Source organism: Lampris incognitus, chromosome 4 (assembly GCF_029633865.1).
Source record: "Lampris incognitus isolate fLamInc1 chromosome 4, fLamInc1.hap2, whole genome shotgun sequence".
Taxonomy (NCBI): Eukaryota; Metazoa; Chordata; class Actinopteri; order Lampriformes; family Lampridae; genus Lampris; species Lampris incognitus.
In genome coordinates, this window is record NC_079214.1 from 23,295,132 (window position 1) to 23,315,846 (window position 20,715).

The 20,715-nt window shown below is 44.1% G+C and overlaps 2 protein-coding genes across 3 annotated transcripts in view; both read right to left on the bottom strand.

The window, feature by feature from the left end:
• gramd2aa (GRAM domain containing 2Aa) overlaps positions 1-10,250 on the bottom strand; it is a 53,427-nt gene extending 43,177 nt beyond the window's left edge. Inside the window, exon 1 of the mRNA XM_056279241.1 lies at positions 10,047-10,250. Coding sequence (XP_056135216.1) covers positions 10,047-10,186 — 140 coding nt within the window. The 5' untranslated portion in view covers positions 10,187-10,250. The remainder of the gene's footprint in view (positions 1-10,046) is intronic.
• A 930-nt stretch (positions 10,251-11,180) lies between these two features.
• The window catches only part of LOC130111275 (zinc finger protein 609-like), a 101,249-nt gene continuing 91,714 nt past the window's right edge, over positions 11,181-20,715 (bottom strand). The window contains exons 5-9 of one of the 2 annotated variants that reach the window (XM_056278406.1): positions 16,588-18,925; positions 16,027-16,387; positions 15,431-15,805; positions 15,103-15,181; positions 11,181-14,345 (exon numbers count right to left, since the gene is read on the bottom strand). In XM_056278406.1, coding sequence (XP_056134381.1) covers positions 15,108-15,181; positions 15,431-15,805; positions 16,027-16,387; positions 16,588-18,925 — 3,148 coding nt within the window. In that variant the 3' untranslated portion in view covers positions 11,181-14,345; positions 15,103-15,107. The remainder of the gene's footprint in view (positions 14,346-15,102; positions 15,182-15,430; positions 15,806-16,026; positions 16,388-16,587; positions 18,926-20,715) is intronic. The other variant, XM_056278407.1, reaches the window with a different exon arrangement.

Here is a 20,715-nt window from a genome sequence, read left to right on the forward strand (position 1 = left end):
TGTCACGAGACATCCTCCAATCCAATTTGCTGTAATCTTGTTAAGATTGCTAGCGTCTGGGACTGCCTATAAAGGACCAACTCACTGTTTCTCCCTTCACTCTCTCATTTCCTCTTGTATGTTGCTCTTCCCCCCCCCAAAACTATGCAGAGATAGAACAACTTCACGTCTCTCACCTCTCTGCTCCCCTTTTGCATCACAGACCACCAATCAGCTTTAACTTTTACAAACAGTCTCCCTCTCTCTCTCTCTCTCTTGCGTGCAGATATTCAAAGCCCACACTGCGCTGTACATGAAAGAGCGCAAGTTACTTAATATATCAATCAATGTACACCCCCCCCCGCTCTCCATCGCTCTAAGCTCTCTCTGCTTCCCTTACATCTGAACGGTCTTTGAAGTGCAGCTCTTTGATCACAGGAGCCCTCCTGTCACTTTACTAGAGAGCGTCAGCAAAGAGGAAGAGACGAGGAAGAGTTTGGTTACAGTACCTGCTACTACTATGCAACGACTCAGGCAGTGAAGGTAATCATTACATGCAACGTTTAAGACGGTATTAGGGAATGCATAGGCTAAGGTAAAAAACAGTAATTGCAATTTTGTATTTTGCAGGAACATCCATAACACAATTACGCTGATTTTTGAGGTGGAACTGATGGTCTCAGTATTTCATTGGCAGCAGTGCCTGTCACGCTGTGTTGTTGTGCAATCGACAAATAAAACAACTTGAACTTGAAACGTTCCAAACCCAAGAGAGCTGTAAGTTATTAAATTCATTGCCATTGATTAAGGGCAATAAAGCATTTAGGGGGACTTCCGCGGCCTCTGTTGTTGACAAAAGACCATTCCAGACAGCTCTACTTTGAATCTTTAAAAGAGGATGAGTTGTTAATTTTAACTGGGTGTGCACAGGCTGGTTGCCACCTGAGCCAACAAGGGAAGGTCTAATTTGCCAAAGAGGTACCTATTTAGGCCATCTTGGTATTTGTAGAGTAGCAATTTGTGGCCTATTAATTGTTCACAGATGTGAGAGGCATTACTTTTGGACTAGGGTGCAACACACCTAGGGTCAGAGCTCCTAACATTTGACACCAGCCTGAACCCTCTATTGGCATCAAAAATCTGCTGTCGATATTTACTATATGGACACAATGGGCATTTTGCACGAATGAGAAGAGGGAATGGATGGATCAAACTTTTTTTTGCGCCTCAGCTCGGTGCAAAATATTGGGAGGAGATTATGGAATTAAACCCCAAATGTGATTTATCAAGGCTGTTAGCAAATGAGATCTTGGGGATATTTAACGCCTCTGAAAATCGTGTCCTAAAGGGAAATTTCCCCGATGGTTTTCTGTATGAGTAATCAGTACTGATGAGTGATGTAGTCGATTAAGCAGTAGAGTCCTCACTGCGTATTATAATGACGGAGAAATCAGCGTTGCCCTGCCCATAGAGGCTTTCCCACAGCGCCTTAACATACCAGAATGCATTGCTGCATGCTAGCTTCTGTATCGTCATCATGGATGTATTACAGCAGTAGAACTGGATACCGGGCGTCCCTACAGACACTCGCAGTGTCTGCGGGTGGGAAGCCGGATGTGGGTATGTGTCCTGGTCGCTGCACCAGCGCCTCCTCTGGTTGGTCGGGGTGCCTGTTCGGGGGGGGGGGCTGGGGGAATAGCGTGATCCTCCCATGCGCTACGTCCTCCTGGCGAAACTCATCACTGTCGGGTGAAAAGAAGTGGCTGGCGACTCCACATGTATCAGAGGGGGCATGTGGTAGTCTGCAGCCCTCGCCGGATCGGCAGAGGGGGTGGAGCAGGGACCGGGACGGCTCAGAAGAGTGGGGTAATTGGACGGGTTGCAGGTGTGGTTGCATGCTCAAACATTTCTCTGCATGTAGTATGCCACCCTGGTATTTTTCATGTACTACTTGATGCATACTATGATTTCGGACATACTAAAAACACTGACACTTTTTTGGAGAAGTAAATAGTGTGCAAGTGTGTGATTTCAGATGCAGCTTCAGAGTATTAGAAATGCTGCTAGGCTGTAGTTTTTCCCCTTTTCCGGCCACCAACTGACGTCATGATACGTCACTCGGCCTGAAGAAAAACTTGGTTTCACTGCCTCTCCGGAGGCATAGAAACCATTGGGAATTCCTGCAGGTGTTTTTCATGTGCTATCCCTGTCAGAGATAGACAGAGATAAGGCTGAAAATCAGTGACTTTTCCCTTTAACTCTTTGCGCTGCTGACATGGCTGTGATCATTGTGACTCGAAATAGACAGGATACAGAGTGTGTGTCAGATAGGAAAGTTTTTTTTCTGCACGTGTAAATTCATCTACAGTGTTAGAAGAAAACTGACTGCCTGCCATGTCACATTATTCTCGAAGTACTGGAGGATCAAAGAAGTTCTGGGGCAACGAATCAGAAGGAGTCATGCAATCACCCCCCCAGCGATAACAAAACTTCTGGTCAAAAGTCATTTAATTGCCTTCGGTTCTTTCTGACAAACGCTGGCCTCTTGGAGTATCGAAACTTTACTTTTTTCAAACTACAACCTAAAACAAAAATTAAAATGAAAAAGCAATAAGTGCGTAATCTGCTAATGTAAAGAGTGCAGAATCACTTAAGTTTCCCAAATGACCACAATGCATTAAATGTAACGAAACAGGACTTTCATAATACAGCAGGATTCCCAAATGTACTCACCAGAGTTTGGCGGCAGACTGAAGACACCTCCTCCAACTCCTCCCTGCCTCTTCCAACACTTCCCACCACCTCCCAAAGGTTAAGTTAGGTCAAAGGTTAGGTTAGGGGGTAAGAGGGTTAAGATTAGGGTTAAGGATAGAAACAACAGAGTATAGATGATCGCCGCCTACTGTACCGATGGTGAGTATGAAGGTTTGGAAGGCAGTGGGAGGTGTTGGTGGAGGTAGGGAGGTGTTGGAGGTGTCCTCAGTCTGCCGCCAGACCCATCTCAATGTACTCGGACTAATTGAAGTGACACATATGCAAAATGTGCGCCATTTAAACCACCTGCTGCACTTCTTCGCTGTATGTAACAGTAATGTAAATGCAAGCAGACACAACTGCTGTCAGCAAAGAAGTGCAGTAGACGGAGCCATCTTCGAACTCAAACTCAGTAGCACACACTATCGAAATATTGGATTCAAACATTTGTTTCGCCCGAGCTTAACACTTTTACCCCCACCTCAGAGACCTTTGGGAAAAGGAGAATGCGTTCAAAGCTGATTGAAAACACGCAAATTAGTGACCTTTTCCAATCATTTCTCATGTCTGTCTATGGTAAGCTTATGTGACCCTATCTCTGAGTACCAGAACGTTTTGAAGAGATGGGGTCAAATATGGGGCTGATCTGGCCCTTGATGCGTTGTGCATAGCATTACGCCAGAAATTCATTCATTCCAAATGACAGTCCATTGAAGCTCCAGCATTGCACCGTGGTCACATTGAAAATGCGTTGCTTTACGATTCCAGCTGAATTTATTTTACTTATGCATTACACATGCATGCATACTAACTAAACCAGACATTGTTAAAATGACAGCGAAAATCTTAATAAATCTGTATTCTGATCAACTATAAAGTTATTTTGCATATGGTGACACTGCCATAAACTACTACTACTACTACTACTACTTTAGGCTGTACCCATTAGGAGTTGTCACAGCGGATCATCTGTTTCCATGTCTTCCTGTCCTCTGCATCTTCCTGTGTAATGCCAGCCACCTGCATGTCCTCCCTCACCACATCCATAAACCTCCTCTTTGGCCTTCCTCTTTTCCTCTTGTCTGGCAGCTCCATATTCAGCATCCTTCTCCCAATATACCCAGCATCTCTCCTCCACACATGTCCAAGCCACCTCAATCTTGCCTCTCTTGCTTTGTCTCCAAACTGTCCAACCTGAACTGTCCCTCTAATATAATCGTTCCTAATCCTGTCCTTCTTCATCACTCCAGATGAAAATATTAGCATCACTCCCAATGAAAATCTTAAAACTCTGCCATCTCCAGTTCTGCCTCCTGCCTTTCTGTCAGAACCACTGTCTCCAAATCATACAATATGGGCTGGTCTCACTACCATCTTGTAAATCATCCCTTTCACTCTTGCTGGTACCCTTCTGTCGCAAATCACTCTTGACACTCTTCTCCACCTAGTCCATCCTGTCTGCATTCTCTTCTTCACCTCTTTTCCGCACTCCCTGTTACTTTGAATAGTTGACCCCAAGAATTTAAACTCATATGCCTTCGTCACCTCTACTCATTGCATCCTCACCATTCCACTGTCCCCCCTCTCATTCATGTATTCCATCTTGCTCCTACTGACTTTCATTCCTCTTCTCTCCAGTGCATACCTCCACCTCTCCAGGCTCTCCGTGACCTGCTCTCTACTCTCGCTACAGCTCACAATGTCATCCACGAATATCAGAGTCCATGGAGACTCCTGCTTGATCTTGTCCATCAACCTGTCCATTGCCATTGCAAACAAGAAACGGCTCAGAGCCAATCCTTGATGTAATCCCACCTCTACCTCTAACCCATCCATCATTCCTACTGCACACCTCATCACTGTCTCACTACCCTCATACATGTCCTGTACCGCTCTTGCATACTTCTCTGCCACTCCTGACTTCCTCATAAAACACCACAACTCCTCTCTCGGAACCCTGCAATATCTCTACTACTACTTTCGGCTGCTCCCGTTAGGGGTCGCCACAGCGGATCATCCCTTTCCATTTCTTCCTGTCTTCTGCGTCTTCCTCTGTCACACCAGCCACCTGCATGTCTTCCCTCACTACATCCATAAACCTCCTCTTTGGCCTTCCTCTTCTCCTCTTCCCTGGCAGCTCCATATTCAGCATCCTTCTCCCAATATACTCAGCATCTCTCCTCCACACATGTCCAAGCCATCTCAATCTTGCCTCTCTTGCTTTGTCTCCAAACCGTCCAACCTGAGCGGTCCCTCTAATATAATCGTTCCTAATCCTGTCCTTCTTCGTTACTCCCAGTGAAAATCTTAGCATCTTCAACTCTGCCACCTCCAGCTCCGCCTCCTGTCTTTTCGTCAGTGCCACTGTCTCCAAACCATATAACATAGCTGGTCTCACAACCATCTTGTAAACTTTCCCTTTAACTCTTGCTGATACCCTTCTGTCGCAAATCACTCCTGACACTCTTCTCCACCCACTCCAACCTGCCTGCACTCTCTTTTTCACCTCTCTACTGCACTCCCCGTTACTTTGGACAGTTGACCCCAAGTATTTAAACTCAGATGTCTTTGTCACCTCCACTCCTTGCATCCTGACCATTCCACTGTCCTCTCTCTCATTCACGCATAGGTATTCCGTCTTGCTCCTACTGACTTTCATTCCTCTTCTCTCCAGTGCATACCTCCACCTCTCCAGGCTCTCCTCAACCTGTACCCTACTCTCGCTACAGATCACAATGTCATCCGCGAACATCATCGTCCATGGAGACTCCTGCCTGATCTTGTCCGTCAACCTGTCCATCACCATTGCAAACAAGAAAGGGCTAAGAGCCGATCCTTGATGTAATCCCACCTCCACCTTGAACCCATCTGTCATTCCAACCGCACACCTCACCATTGTCACACTTCCCTCATACGTATCCTGCACCACTCCTACATACTTCTCTGCAACTCCTGACTTCCTCATACAATACCACACCTCCTCTCTCGGCACTCTGTCATAAGCTTTCTCTAAATCTACAAAGACACAATGCAACTCTTTCTGGCCTTCTCTATACTTCTCAATCAACATTCTCAAAGCAAACATCGCATCTGTGGTGCTCTTTCGTGGCATGAAACCATACTGCTGTTCGCTGATCGTCACCTCTCCTCTTAACCTAGCTTCTATTACTCTTTCCCAAATCTTCATGCTGTGGCTGATCAACTTTATACCTCTGTAGTTGTTACAGTTCTGCACATCTCCCTTGTTCTTGAAAATCGGTACCAGTATGCTTCTTCTCCACTCCTCTGGCATCCTCTCACTTTCCAGGATTGTGTTAAACAATCTAGTTAAAAACTCCACTGCCATCTCTCCTAAACATCTCCATGCCTCCACAGGTATGTCATCAGGACCAACTGCCTTTCCACTCTTCATCCTCTTCATAGCTGCCCTCACTTCCTCCTTGCTAATCCGCTGAACTTCCTGATTCACTATCCCTACATCATCCAACCTTCTCTCTCTCTCATTTTCTTCATTCATCAGCCCCTCAAAGTATTCCTTCCACCTTCTTAGCACACTCTCCTCGCTTGTCAGCACATTTCCATCTCTATCCTTGATCGCCCTAACTTGCTGCACATCCTTTGCAGCTTGGTCCCTCTGTCTAGCCAATCGGTACAAGTCCTTTTCTCCTTCCTTAGTGTCTAATCTGTCATACAACTCACCATACGCCTTTTCCTTTGCCTTTGCCACCTCTCTCTTTGCTTTACGCTGCATCTCCTTGTACTCCTGTCTACTTTCTTCATCTCTCTTACTATCCCACTTCTTCTTTGCCAACCTTTTCCTCTGTATAATTTGCTGTACTTCCTCATTCCACCACCAAGTCTCCTTGTCTTCCTTCCTCTGTCCTGATGACACACCAAGTACCTTCCTAGCTGTCTCCCTCACTATTTCTGCAGTGGTTTTCCAGCCATCTGGCAACTCTTCACTACCACCCAGTGCCTGTCTTAACTCCTGCCTGAACTCCACACAACAGTCTTCCTTCTTCAACTTCCACCATTTGATCTTCGGCTGTGTCTTCACTCGCTTTCTCTTCTTGGTCTCTAAAGTCATCCTACAGACCACCATCCGATGCTGCCTAGCTACGTTCTCCCCTGTCACCACCTTGCAGTCTCCAATCCCTTTTAGATGGCGCCTTCTACATAAGATATAGTCCACCTGTGTGCACTTTCCTCCACTCTTGTACGTCACCCTGTGTTCCTCCCTCTTCTTGAAATATGTATTCACCACAGCCATTTCCATCCTTTTCGCAAAATCCACCACCATCTGTCCTTCCACATTTCTCTTCTTGACTCCATACCTTCCCATCACCTCCTCATCACCTCTGTTCCCTTCACCAACATGTCCATTGAAGTCGGCTCCAATCACCACTCTCTCCTCCTTGGGTACCCTCTCCACCATGTCGTCCAACTCATTCCAGAATTCTTCTTTTTCATCCATCTCACACCCAACTTGCGGGGCATATGCGCTGATAACATTCAGCAATAAACCTTCAATTTCCAGCTTCATACTCATCACTCTGTCTGACACTCTCTTCACCTCCAGCACGCTCTTGACATACTCTTCCTTCAGAATTACCCCTACCCCTTTACTCCTCCCATTCACACCATGGTAGAAGAGTTTGAAGCCACCTCCGATACTCCTGGCCTTACTCCCCTTCCACCTGGTCTCTTGCACACACAGTATGCCTACCTTTCTTCTTTCCATCATGTCAGCCAGCTCTCTCCCTTTACCAGTCACCCTGCAACCCGGAACCCTGCAATATGATTTCTCTAAATCCACAAAGACACAATGTAACTTCTTCTGGCCTTCTCTATACGTCTCCATCGACAATCTCTAAGCAAACATCGCATCTGTAGTGCTCTGTGGCATGAAACCATGCTGCTGCTTGCTAATCATCACCTCTCCCCTTAACCTAGCTTCTATTACTCTTTCCCATATCTTCATGCTGTGGCTGATCAACTATATACCTCTGTAGTTACTACAGTTCTGCACATCACCCTTATTCTTGAAAATCAGTACCATTACACTTCTTCTCCACTCCTCAGGCATCCTCTCACTTTCCAAGATTGTGTTAATCAATCTAGTTGAAAACTCCACTGCCATCTCTCCTAAACACCTCCATGCCTCCACAGGTATGCCATCTGGACCAACCACCTTTCCACTCTTCATCCTTGTGTATATATCTGAACGACTGTTGTGTTGTAGTGTTGTTATTCTATGTTAAGTACACTGAGGGAGCCACGGAACCAGAGTCAAATTCCATGTAGTGCAAACCTACATGGCCAATGAACATGATTCTGATTCTGATCCTCATCATAGCTGCCCTGACTTCCTCCTTGCTAATTCACCGCACTTCCTGATTCACTATCCCCACATCACCCAACCTTATCTCTCTCTCATTTTCTTCATTCATCAGCCCTCAAAGTACTCCTTCCACCTTCTTTCTCAACACTCTCCTCGCTTGTCAGCACATTTCCATCTCTATCCTTCATCGACCTAACCTGCTGCACATCCTTTCCGGCTCGGTCCCTCTGTCTAGCCAATCGGTACAAGTCCTTTTCTCCTTCATTAGTGTCCAACCTCTCATACAACTCACCATACGCCTTTTCCTTTGCTTTCGTAACTCTGCCATAAACACGATACAAAAATACTTAACATTAGTTTACCCTCAAATGTTTAAATGTTCAAACATCGTATTCCTCCGTGATCGTATTGTTGGAGGAAAACTAGTTAAAAAAACATATTGGTAAAATACACCTTTTTTAAATATCTAAATGAGCGCTGTACAACTCTGGGTATCCCTTTATTTGCGTATAGAAGCGTGTTCGCACCTTTGATACTAAACAGTAGTCGAGAATCGCTGAAGGCAAAAGCACACAAGCACCTTTGTGTGTGCGTGCGTGCGTGCTGTATATTAACGAGCCTTTATCATAAGACAGAATGGTCACCGTTCAGCGACTGGATGAGTTGATAAAAGTTTGCCCATCTTGAGGCAGGCTGATGGACGCCTGCTAGTTCAATACCTTGCGTGCTCCAAATTACAAATCAGCCGCGGGCAGTTTGTACACAAGGCTCTGTACAAATACACGTCTACTTATACATTTTAGCTGCGTAAATGAGCTTAAACAACCTGGAAAAAGCCATGTCAAGCATGACCGACACTGCCACGGATGGTGAGGGCAAAAGTAAGGCTGTCGAAAGCCAGCGTTATTCTGCAAGACATTGTTGTATATGCAGCGTAAACCTCTAACTTCTACTGCTACGTGTCCTACCTGCAACTCACAATCTGCCGCGACTCTCGGCTCACTACATTTGTCCAACTGAATGTGTCTGGCAAGGGGTTTTTATTTTCCACGAACGAGACAAAACCAAAACCAAACTCCAAGCGACTCAAATGATTCAAAGCGGACAACGGTGTTGGTTCCCCTAGCTAGCAGCTACGGAGAGGTGGGTTGAGTTTTACCTACTGTCCAATGTTGGCTAAGCTACATGACTGCTACTGCTTTAGCAACTCTCAGGGGATTACACGTCGACGCAAGTCGGCCCCCCCACCCCCCTTCTTTCGCCATACACTTTGCTGAAAAATGTTTCGGAATTAGCCGTCAGGTATATCTACAAACTCCAACGGATTTGAATTGAGCAGATTGTTATTTTCAATTAAGACCCGTTTGTTAGACCGGCACCGTTATCAACCCCCATCGCCACACACAAGAGTTAAACTCTGGTCTAATAATACGCAGGACGCAGTCTGTCTCTAAGTAGGCTGAATATGGTCAAATTAGAGGGCAGGTATGGGACAGTCAATGACTACACAACGTCTCCAGAGACACTGAGAAGCATACTGATTGAAAACATTTAAAATTCAAGCGTCGACCACCTCCCTCCAAGGAGTTGAGCCAATTTCCAAGAACAAGGGTGATATGTGCATGCACCGAGATTAGACAAGGAGAGGACATATAACGTGAGCTGCATTTTAGTTGCACGATGAGATGCACACTGATATACATCTGGAAAAAAAAGATCTAAAAGGGCTTTTTATTTGCTTAAGCCGCAACAATTTGTACACACTTTAATTAAAAGTAACAATTTCAAATGTTGACAGTTTAAAAGTGCAGGATTAATTTTTTTCTTGCATGAAGGCAGACCTGTTTCTTGATATGTCCATAGTGTGTGCACGAAGAGAGACAGACTTTCGTTTCTTGGTATGTCTTTAGCACTTGCATCAAGACTGTCCTCTGTCTCATGGTATCTCCTTAGTATACGCATGAAGACTGACCTGGCTCTGCTGGCGGCTATCCTCTGGCTACAGTTACCATGGGGGTGGTGATGGTAGGGGAGCTGGTAGTATCTATCCCGGCCTGGGGCCTCGTCAGCAGGCAGGGCCTCTGGGCTGGCTGCGTAGATAGTGCATCCCATGAACACCGCCTGAACGTCAGCCCTTGCTCACCCTCGATGTTGTAAAGTGAGCAGAAAGCAGCCCTTTTTCAAGGTACCCTTCCACCAAACGTCCCGTCCTGATGCCAGCCAGCTGCCCTCCAGAAAAGCCATTGGCTCAGCAGATTGCTGTCTTCACTCAAAACCCACACCCACCCCCCTTTGAATTATCTCCTCCAGCCAACCCTACTGGCCCTCCTCCCTCTCCCAAGCTGAGAGCATGGAAGATAATCAGATTTCACATTTATACTCAACAAAATCATCCCCCAGCATAATCGCCCTCTGCCACCACTGTTGCATTATGCTAATGCACCGAGAGTATTTTCAGCTATGGTCTCTCCACTGCATTACATCCAAGTCATCCAAAAAACCTGGCAGATGTGAACATTAGAACAGTCAGAAGAGATCAAACAAAAGTTTTAAGGTTTCCTTTAAGAGACATGATGCACAGAGCTCAATATTGTCAAATGGGTTCAATTTGAACGCGGTTCGTTAATCATTGTGGATGATCTCATACTAGACAGAAAAACAACAGCCTCGGAAACAGCACACAAGTTGAAACGTCCTAAACAACATCACTAATACATTTAGATCATGCTGATTTTGTTGGCGTAATCTATATACGTGTCAGCAGTACGTCAAAACATCATTTCGCTGGAAGAACCGTCTAAAAGGTGACAATTATAACCAAGATGACTTTGGCCTCTTTGGAGACACTGCACTCCTGTGGCCAAATAGTCATGGTACAGTGACAAGCATAAATACTTCAATTACCCACATGCTCATAAGTTAAAATCATACTGTAAAATCAAATTCATGTAAAACCCCTACTTTGATTTCCAGTAATGATTAAACAACTTTGTAGCGCCTGACATAGACGAATATTTGTTGTTTAAAGACACGTCTAGTTTCATGGTGGTGTTGATAATGCAGTAAATTCAGGATTATTAAACAGTAACCAATTTGATGCCTTAGAAATTAATTGACAGACCTGAGGCAAGTGAGCAGGCCCCAACGACAAATTGTCTCATAAAAAGATTTATTTTTTTTCAGCCCAAATTTACAAAGGCAAGATACAGAGTATTGTATAAAAAAGAACCATGGTATTGTACACTTTACACAAACTCCTGAAGGGAGGGGGAGAGCAGGAGAGGGGGAGAGTTCTGAATATCTCACATAGAAAGAAATGAAGACACTGTAAACATCCTTGCAAGTACCAGCAGGTGACTGGTACTTTGGGGTTTTGAGTGACAGTAGGTGGGTCAGGAAACGACAGATAAGCAAGTGTCTCTGCATTTTCACAGGAGAATGTTCAACTAGGCACCAATTGAGACAACTGCTGGCCAATAAATATACTCTTTACCATGAAACAAATAGAGTCCTGCAAAATACGGAGCCAAGCACTTTCCAATAAGTTGATAGCAAACATTACTTTTCTGGATTTTCATACACTTTTTAGTATATATGATTTTTCACTGGGTTTCGCTTACTACTGAGATAACATTACTTCTCTCAAAGAGAGAACAAATGCACTTGTCACAACCATTGTCTGATAAAACTATATGTATGGAGTCTGCTGGTACTAAAACCCACTGACTTAAATGACAACATCACAGCTGCCTAGATCCCTTACAGATTAAGTACAAGTCAAAGACCATCACATTCAGCTTATTCATGTCGGACCACCATTCTGCTTTGTAATGCGCACAAGTCATATTGATATACCAAGTCTTAAAATCTATATGGGAGAGGGAGCTGGCAACTCACTTACATGGAATGTCCTAGAACCCCAAACGAGAGCTGCAGATCCCTGCTTGTGAGTAGTATTTCAAGCCAGTAGCAACCTGGTATAACATGGGACTTCCAAGGATCCGATATTTGAGAGAAAACTGGTGGCGTTCTGACTTCCTGATCACGTCAAACCAAGAAACTAAAACATACAGAAGTTTAAAAGCAAGCATAAAGCAAAAACGTGAAAACATTGAACTTGCAGGAGTGTGTTGCTTTAAGAACAATACTACTGATTTAATGGCCGATTCTCCTTCCACGTTTTGATGCACCACAGAAACACCAAGACCTCTGTTCACAGCAGATCACAGTGAAGCATATAGCACAATACCCTTATCAGCCACCTATCCCGTGCCAGTTGTTGCTGAATGAAGTGGCACCCCAACACATTTGGCTCAGAACAGACATAGCATGTGCTACTTCAACACCTATGAACAAAGGTCCTCTGAATATCAACATGAATGGTGTGTGGACAAGATTTCACTTAGAACCCCTGAGGTCAATGAGAAGGGAAAGACAATTCAAAGTCAAGATGGTACCTCTGCTTGAGAAAGCCATTTACAGTATAATCATGTAACAGTCACATTCCAACTAGGGCTGGGCGATATGGACAAAATCAAATATCACTATATTTTTGACCGAATACCTCGATATCGATATTTTTGACGATATTGTTGAGATGACTATTGGTGCTCTCACAAAATATTTACACAATGACATTTTTGATAAACACTCATTAGTAATGTGGATATGATGTCCAAACAGGTAGAGACAAATAATATAACTACAACAGTCTAATAAGTTCAGACAATTGCATCCCACTACTGTAATGCAGCCTTTAAAAGCAGGAAAAGACAACACTTGTCATATCACGATATCCAAAATCCCAGATGAAATCTAGCCTTACATCATGATATCGATATAATATCGATATATTGCCCAGCCCTAATTCTAACACAGACTATTTCCTCTTCTGTCCTTGATTTTGACCAGGACTTGGTTGAAGCCGTAAAGAGCTCCTCCATCTTGGATCTGTTTCCCCTTTGACATAGAGCTGCAAATTAAAAGGCAAGAGCAAAGTGCTTCTTTTTTGGCTGATTTGGTGAAATAAGGGGCTATCTTTTTCATTCAGGTGTATGTGAGCTAGTTCCCATTTTATTTTTTTTAGCCTTTGCCTAAAGCACTTCTATTTCATTCGCTCTCAAACCATCATTTAAATCAGTCCATTGTGTCTTGAGTGGCTCATATTTGTTCTAAAATAGCAGTTGAAAGGTGTCTGAGTTCTTCCCTCACATAAAAGATTGATGTACCAGTAGTTGACTTTACAGTTTCAACACAGACCCCTGCTGAATCAAAGAGAAAGAAGACTTAGGTACCCGAGTCATTGACACAGCTTTGGAATAATCCATAGCAAACTAGCCGATAAGAAAACCATGATAACAACTATGCAAGTGAGCATATGTTGGAGGGGTGCGAGGATAGATGTGGCCATTTCAGTGAGGGAAAGTAGCAATGATGCCACCATTAGACACATGCATTCAAAGATGAACACAATGATATGGAGGATTGAGCAAAGTAATTAAGAAAAAAAAAACAAAACAAAACATGAATAGTGTTTATTCTCCTTTGAGGTGTACGCGGTCCCTTCGGAAAACATGACATCATCCCTGAAACAAGAGCTGAGGGTTTGATGAGGATGGGAAGAATCAATGGTGATGGAAAATGAAAACTTCAATCTCAGGCTTTTGAGTCTCTGAAGAAAGCAGCGATCGCCATATTCCCTCTCCTCACAAAACAGCCAAAACATCTGTCAAGTTAAGGATATACTGTTGTTTCATGGCATACAATAAGCCAAAGACAAAGTTCAATCATTTCAACATGATTCACTTTTTGTTACTTGTTATATTAGTTTGACTCCCCTTCTCCCATCAGCCACCCCCCCACAATTACTCTCTGCACATGACAAAAAAAAGGGTCAAAGAAAAAAACAACCCAAAAAAAAAAATACTCAGCTGTTCAGGCAGTCTGTCAGTCTGTTTTTGCATTGTATTTGTTGACAGTGCAAAGACTAGATAATCAGCGGGTTGGTGTTTCCTCTGCATGTTGTGGGGCAGAGAGTGATGGCTTTGAACCTAGGTTGCAAGAGTCTAATAGAGTCCAAGGTTTTAGAGTTTGGGGTCATTCACTAAGGGGTTACACGAAAATCTGCCAGGCGCTGGGACAGAGGAACCAAAAATATAGATAGAAACACCATTCAACTGATGTCTAAAAAGGTAACACCCGGGAGATCATCTTCTCATGTGAGCCAGTCACATGAATCTTTGTAGGGTGGAGGTGTGTCGGTCAGGTTTCCCTGTGATAACAAGAAGGAAAGAAAAGAGATTTATTCCCACTTTACTTTCTATTCAACTAACCAAACTTATTCACAATCATACCTATGTGATAAATGTTGGAGAAAAAAAAATGTATGTCACCATTCTCTCCCTAATGTATGCTGCATTGAACTGTACTATATCTGGTCCTAAATTTTATCACCAGTGTTTTAGTGATAAGTTAAAAGACTTGCCACTAGAGGTCAATGCAGGCTTCACTAGCTCTGCATCTTGGTGGGATCTCTATTATCAGTGCTGTGATCCACTTGTCCTCAAAAGACCTGCTTAGAATGGATGAGCTGAGTGGCTAAGTGCTGCACTGCATATTGCGGTAGTTGCTGTAGAGCAGTGGGATTTTCGTTAAGCCAGGCCTTTTCATGGGCTGCTGTCTATGAGACTATTATTAATATGCTAAGGTTAGAGATAAATAAAAGGCAATCTTGCTCATTTCCAATGGAAACAAGTATTTTCTTCCATGTTAACAAATTGCATTCCAGTTCCATTCCAACATATTGAGCAAGCACTAATATTTATATGTCTAGACATTTTGTTCCTTTTTTTTCAACCAGGGTTCAGTCTGGCAATGTAATATGTAGCACTGAGTCTGCCATCTGAATTTGTCTGGTTTGCCAGTATTTCTGAAAGCTCACCAGTCTGTCCAAGAACCTGTCTCAGTACACCTGTGTTTTGTTTCTATGGTAAGCCTTTTATCCGTCTCGCCAACTAATGGGGTCTTACCGTTCTCACCTCCGTGCTGGTGGGTAGAGGGAGGGGGCTGCTGCTTGCTGACTGGCAACAATAGCTGATGAGGAGAGACCTATGGCGAGTCGGAAAATGTATGTCTATCAGTTGCTTGTCCTATTTAGGTGTTGAATTTTTATGTCATATGCATCTATTAGGAATGATTAAATCTAAGTGATAAGTCCACTTTGTGGTTTGAGGGCATTCTTACATTTGATCAACTAATACTGATCTACTCTCTGCTCATCAAATAAGTTACTGTGACATCTTGGTTTGACTTAATCCAATTCCCAGAAACCCAAAGGGAGTTTAGGATGAGACTGACCTGTGGTGTAAGACAAGTCGTATTGCCCTGAAAGCAGGGGATAACTCAGGTGGTGATGAGAGGGCATGATGCGCTGGGAGGGCGAGGAGCGCGGCCGGTCCATGTCTCTCTCTCTCTCCCTATCACGCTCCCTCTCCCGATCTCCTCCAGATCCTCTCTCCTGCTCCCTCTCCCGCTCATGGGGGGGCTTGTCCCCCACCGTAGGTGACTTGCTCTTATACTGGCTAGCGTGCTGATGCAGGATATCCAGGGCTTTGGAGTCTGACGTTGATTTGGTGACGGTGGGACTGCCGCGGGATTTTTCATTGCCCTCCTCACTTCCGGCTATTTTGCTACCATAAGGAGAAAAGGGGTAGCCTGCAGGTAGGTAGGAACCTTGAAGTGACAAGGAAAAAACATTAAAATCTGGGAAGTATGCAATTCCAATGTCATAAACATACCTGTTACACTTAAAATGCTAAAATGTGTAACCAGTATGTATGGCCAATATGTCTGTTAGTCAATTCTTTGAAACAAATTATTTAATCTTATTTTATGCCAAACAGTTTAAGACCTCTGACATGTACTTGCATGTCACTGAATTTGTAATGTCATACCTGGGTAGTTTTGCATCATGACTGTGGGCATTGCCCTATACCCAGGGTGGCTAGCGTCATAACCTTGTCCATATGGGTAGCCGTGCATGTACGGCATATAGCCTTGGTGCTGTGCTAATGGTGCTGAGAATTGCATGTGGGTATTAGAACGTGGGTCTTTGCCCATGGCCCGGTGGTCCTCAGAGGAGATACGAGGATCAGTACTGTCTTTTCCCTCCTCTTTGGGACCACCGCTATTGTCCCTGGGCCTTTGTCTGTCGTCCTTTATTTTCCGTTCACGTTCTCGTTCCCTTTCATCTTTCCATCGAGGTGGTTGCTGCTGGTGTTCGTCTTCAGACTGAGACTTCTGGCTTTCAGGGAACTGAATAGGGAAAGTCAGAGGAGGCCACAGGCAGGAAGAAGTTAGTCAGGGATTTAGAGTCATAATGGACACTGCTGTATAACAACAGCGAGTAAAGCACTCATCTATTATTAATTAGATTTATATTGACACTAACACTAAATCAACCAAAAACCACCTGAAAACAGAATAAATAACTAGATTTCTATCATGATATTTACCTGTCTGTACCACAAAGGTTGCTCCATCCCCATCTGTCCTCTGGACTCCAGCCCTTGCTTAGCATCCTCCTTCCCATGATGGCCCCCTTCGTTCAGTTTCATCTTCAGCCCTTCAGCTTGTTGGGACTTTGACTCTTCTCCCTTCATGCCTCCCATGGATTTGGAAGAGGGCTCTGATGGAGACTCTCTAGATTTGCTAGGTGGCTGTGGCATCTTACCCAGGTCAGACTGGCTGGGGGCCTTGGAGAGGCTTGGTGGCATGGGGCCTTTTTGTTTCCACTCCTCCTTCATGGAGGCTTCGCGCTGTTCTTTTATGGCTGCATCACACTTCTTCTCAGCAGCACGGTGCTGTTCAGCAACTTGCCTTTGCCGCTCCTCGTACTGTTGCCGGTAGGCTGCATTGGTGTTCATCAAGTGGTTATGATAGGCCTGATCAGGGTGGTATGCATAAGGAGGAACATATGCATATTGGTTGTAGTAGAGAGGCTGCATGTACATGTTGGAACGTTGTTGGATGACAGAGGGTTGCTGTTGCTGTGGCGGCGGCTGCTGCTGCTGCTGTTGTTGTTGGCCAGAAGCACTACTTTCAGCTTTGCGGTCCTCATGAACTTCAGTCTTCACTTTTTCATCCCCTTGATCCTGGTCATCCTCCTTTTTGATCTTAACCTGACCGTCAGTCATTGGGATGCTTGGACTTGGTCCACTGGGACTGGGGTTTACATAGTTGGGTGAGTAATAAGACTCATAGCCAGCGTAGTACGGGGAATCTTTGTTTGCTGCCTGATTTGGAAAGAGGGTTTTTTTGACACTTTCCCTTATGGTCTGGTCTTCTGTCTTAACTTTGACACCTTCTAATTTCCCCTCACCATCTTCGCCAGCATCTGAGATGTCTGAATACGCAGGGCTGTTGGTTTTGACAGATGAGTTATCAGCACCATTTTGGGTCACCACATGTAATGGGGTGAGAGGCTGTGGCATTCCACTGCCATCTATCCGGCTGGCTACACCAATAGATGGACTGGGGGCATTGTCAGAGAAACTGTAGATCTTGTCAGCCTCAGCCTTGATACTAGCCAGGCGACTCTGGTGAAGGTCTGTGGAACCATTGAGGAGCCCCTCACCCTTATTGCCCGGGTCAGAGGATTCTGAATATGGAAGCTTTCCTTCCTCCAGTTTCCCTCCCTTTCCTTGAGGCTTGGGGCTGTCAGCTTCCTTCCCACTTTCTTTCTTCTTCTTCTCTTTCTTCTTTTTGTCTTTGGAGCTGCTGCCAGCAGGATCTCCGATTGCAGGAGGTTTGGGCTGTACGCCTTTCATTTGGGGACTTTTTGGGATTCCTTGCATCACAGGGGTCATCCCTGGGGAGGCATTTTGGTTTCCAGGAGGGAAAGAGTATATCTGCTGGGACGCTGCAGAACCTGGGCCAATAGGTCGTGGAGACTTCATGTTTTTCTGGGCCATTTTGTCAGCCTTTGTGCCACTGTTAGTCTTTCTAGACTTGTCTGTACCTCTCTTATCATCTATACCATCATTACTGGCCTCATCAGTGAGGCATGCCCCATCTTCACATCCATCCATTGGCGTACCACCAGTTTCTGGATCTGTATCAGCAATTTTCTTTTTACTCTGCTTTGAGCCAAACTTGCCAGGGGATGGGGATGGACTTTGAGCATCAAAACCCCTGCCTTTTGGGGTAGCGGAACGTGCTGGAGACACACAACCTTTCTGAGAAATAGATGCTCCATTGCAGCTCCCTGGTTCAGGGTGGAGTGTTGAGTCTTCTCCATATTCGCTATCCCCATCTAGGTCCAACTTTATATCATCATCATTGTGTGCACGGGCTTGGTGATACTTGAGACCATTGATGTGCTTGTATTTCTTGTTGCAGTTAGGGTGTGGGCAGTCAATAAGAACAGGTGAAGGGCAGCTACGGTCCAGGGGAGGAGGAAGAGGCTCAGCCTTGGATGCAATGGGGAGACCTGGCGGCCCAACCCCACCACTGTTGGAATTAGTCCGCATGCGCTTGTTACCTTTGGTGTCCTCTGAACTAGAGTTGGGCTCCATGTCTGAGGTTGTTTTGGTCTTACGTTTTCCAGCTGAGGAGGGACTGGCCTTGATGTCCTCTGTGTTGCTGTTGGGTGGTGTGCGACGTTCTGACGGTGTTTGGCTACCTCTCCGTCCTTTGCTGTTGGAGGCAGCACGTGTCTTGTTGTTGTTGTTGCCTTTGTTGTCTGTTGAGTTGGTGTTCTCATTGATGGGTGCGTTACTGTTGGGTCTCATTCGCTTGCCCCTACCTCGACCATTCCTCATTTCCAAGTCACTTGTAGGGGATTCACAGAACCTAGGTGAGGAATGAAAGATGTGTTAGCATTTATGTTCCTCTAGAACATTTATTGGATTAAATAAAGACAGTGATTTTGACTCTGTAAGGGCACAATGGAAAACATTTCGAGAAAAAAACAATAAATGTTTTTCTATTGACATCCATGATTCACATTTGATTTTTTTTTTTACAGCTGAATAGGTAAAATAAATCAAAAATTTTAAAGAAAAAAATTTATATTTTTCAAAGTGAACACAAATGTACCATGCCATGCAAGTGATACTGAATTATGACACCCTGCAATTAAAAACACCAAAGAGGCAGGTGTAAATTTAGAATGCCAATAAGGAAAACTAATTTGAACTCTTGATCAGAACTTCATGTGAATGTTTTAAGATATATTTTTGGCATTTTTTTTTAGCCTTTATTCAATACGATAGAAGAGACAGACAGGAAACACATGGAGAAGAGTGCATTGGAAGTCATGCAGCAAAGGTCCCGATCTGGTTTCTAACTCGGGACACAGCAGTCAGGCCTGAGTGCACATGGTATGCGCTTAACTGGTTGAGCCACCATGATGCCCTACGGAGATTTTCAAAGATGTCTTTTTTTTTTTTACCCCAGAGCTTTTGACGAACATCCTTCTGATGACATCGTGATCGCTATTTTCTGTGTTCGTTGTTGCATGAATAATATAACTGTAATTCATATCAAAGCATTTTTTTTTCTTTCTTAGCAACAGCCATATCATGTGAAGGATGGACCAGCTGACTGAGACATCTATTACATACTATTGCTATATCCAGGCCAGTTTAGAGGCAGTTTGTGTACACATTCAACAGTGCTAAGGGGCATTCATTACCAAAGGACATGTCACTATTATCTACCACTGCATAGAAAACCAAGCATCACTAGGCAAACAAGAACAAGTTAGAATCAAAGCTACAGATTTTTGGTCACTTGAGTCTCAGTCCCTAATGAACAACGTCAATGAAACCAAAATGTGATTCACATCGTAGTTTTTATTCATTTAAAGAATATTCCTCGATATGTCAATGCCCAAGTGTACGCCAAGATAAAAGTGATTGCTGTTTTCACGTTAATTTTTCTAGAAATTATCAGTGGCAGTATAACCAGTTCATTTCTAATTAAACAATGACAAGTGAACATTTAACATTCTACCTGCCTTGTAATCCTAACATAACTCAAATCCTTAAAATAGCAGTTGGAGTTCATGTCTCTATAATTGTAATGCAATTATCTCCCTGCACAGCGGTGAAGGTTAGCAATCTGTGAAAAAGAGAGACACCGGGCTAGGATGAGTCACAGCTTCCTCTACAAGTCTCTCCAAACAATTTTAGCCCCAGCAGGGGATGTGAATACATCTGTAGTCTGACAGTGGTGCAGGAATTCAGACTCATTACTCATCGCAAGCCTGAGTTTATATTCAGTCCGTTGAAAGCCTTCTGAATTATTCATAGTGTGTCCCTAATGTAGTCTTGCTGCAAACTGTAATACTATCTTGGTGCAAATGCAGCCCAACAAACCTCTGTTACTCAGCAAAGCAATGTTCTTGTTTCCAGTACAATTTAGCCTAACCTTCGCCTGTGCTTGCCACTGACTGTGCACTGGAATACTTTTTTATTACATTCAGCATAACATGTTTTAAATGTAAATATGAAGACTTGCATTTACGGTTAGGCTAAACATTGGACAGTTAAAATACCAACATCCATTATATTTGGGTTATGATTTGTGTTCTACATAGTCTGTACAATCAGTATTAAAAAAGGCAAAAAACCCAGGAA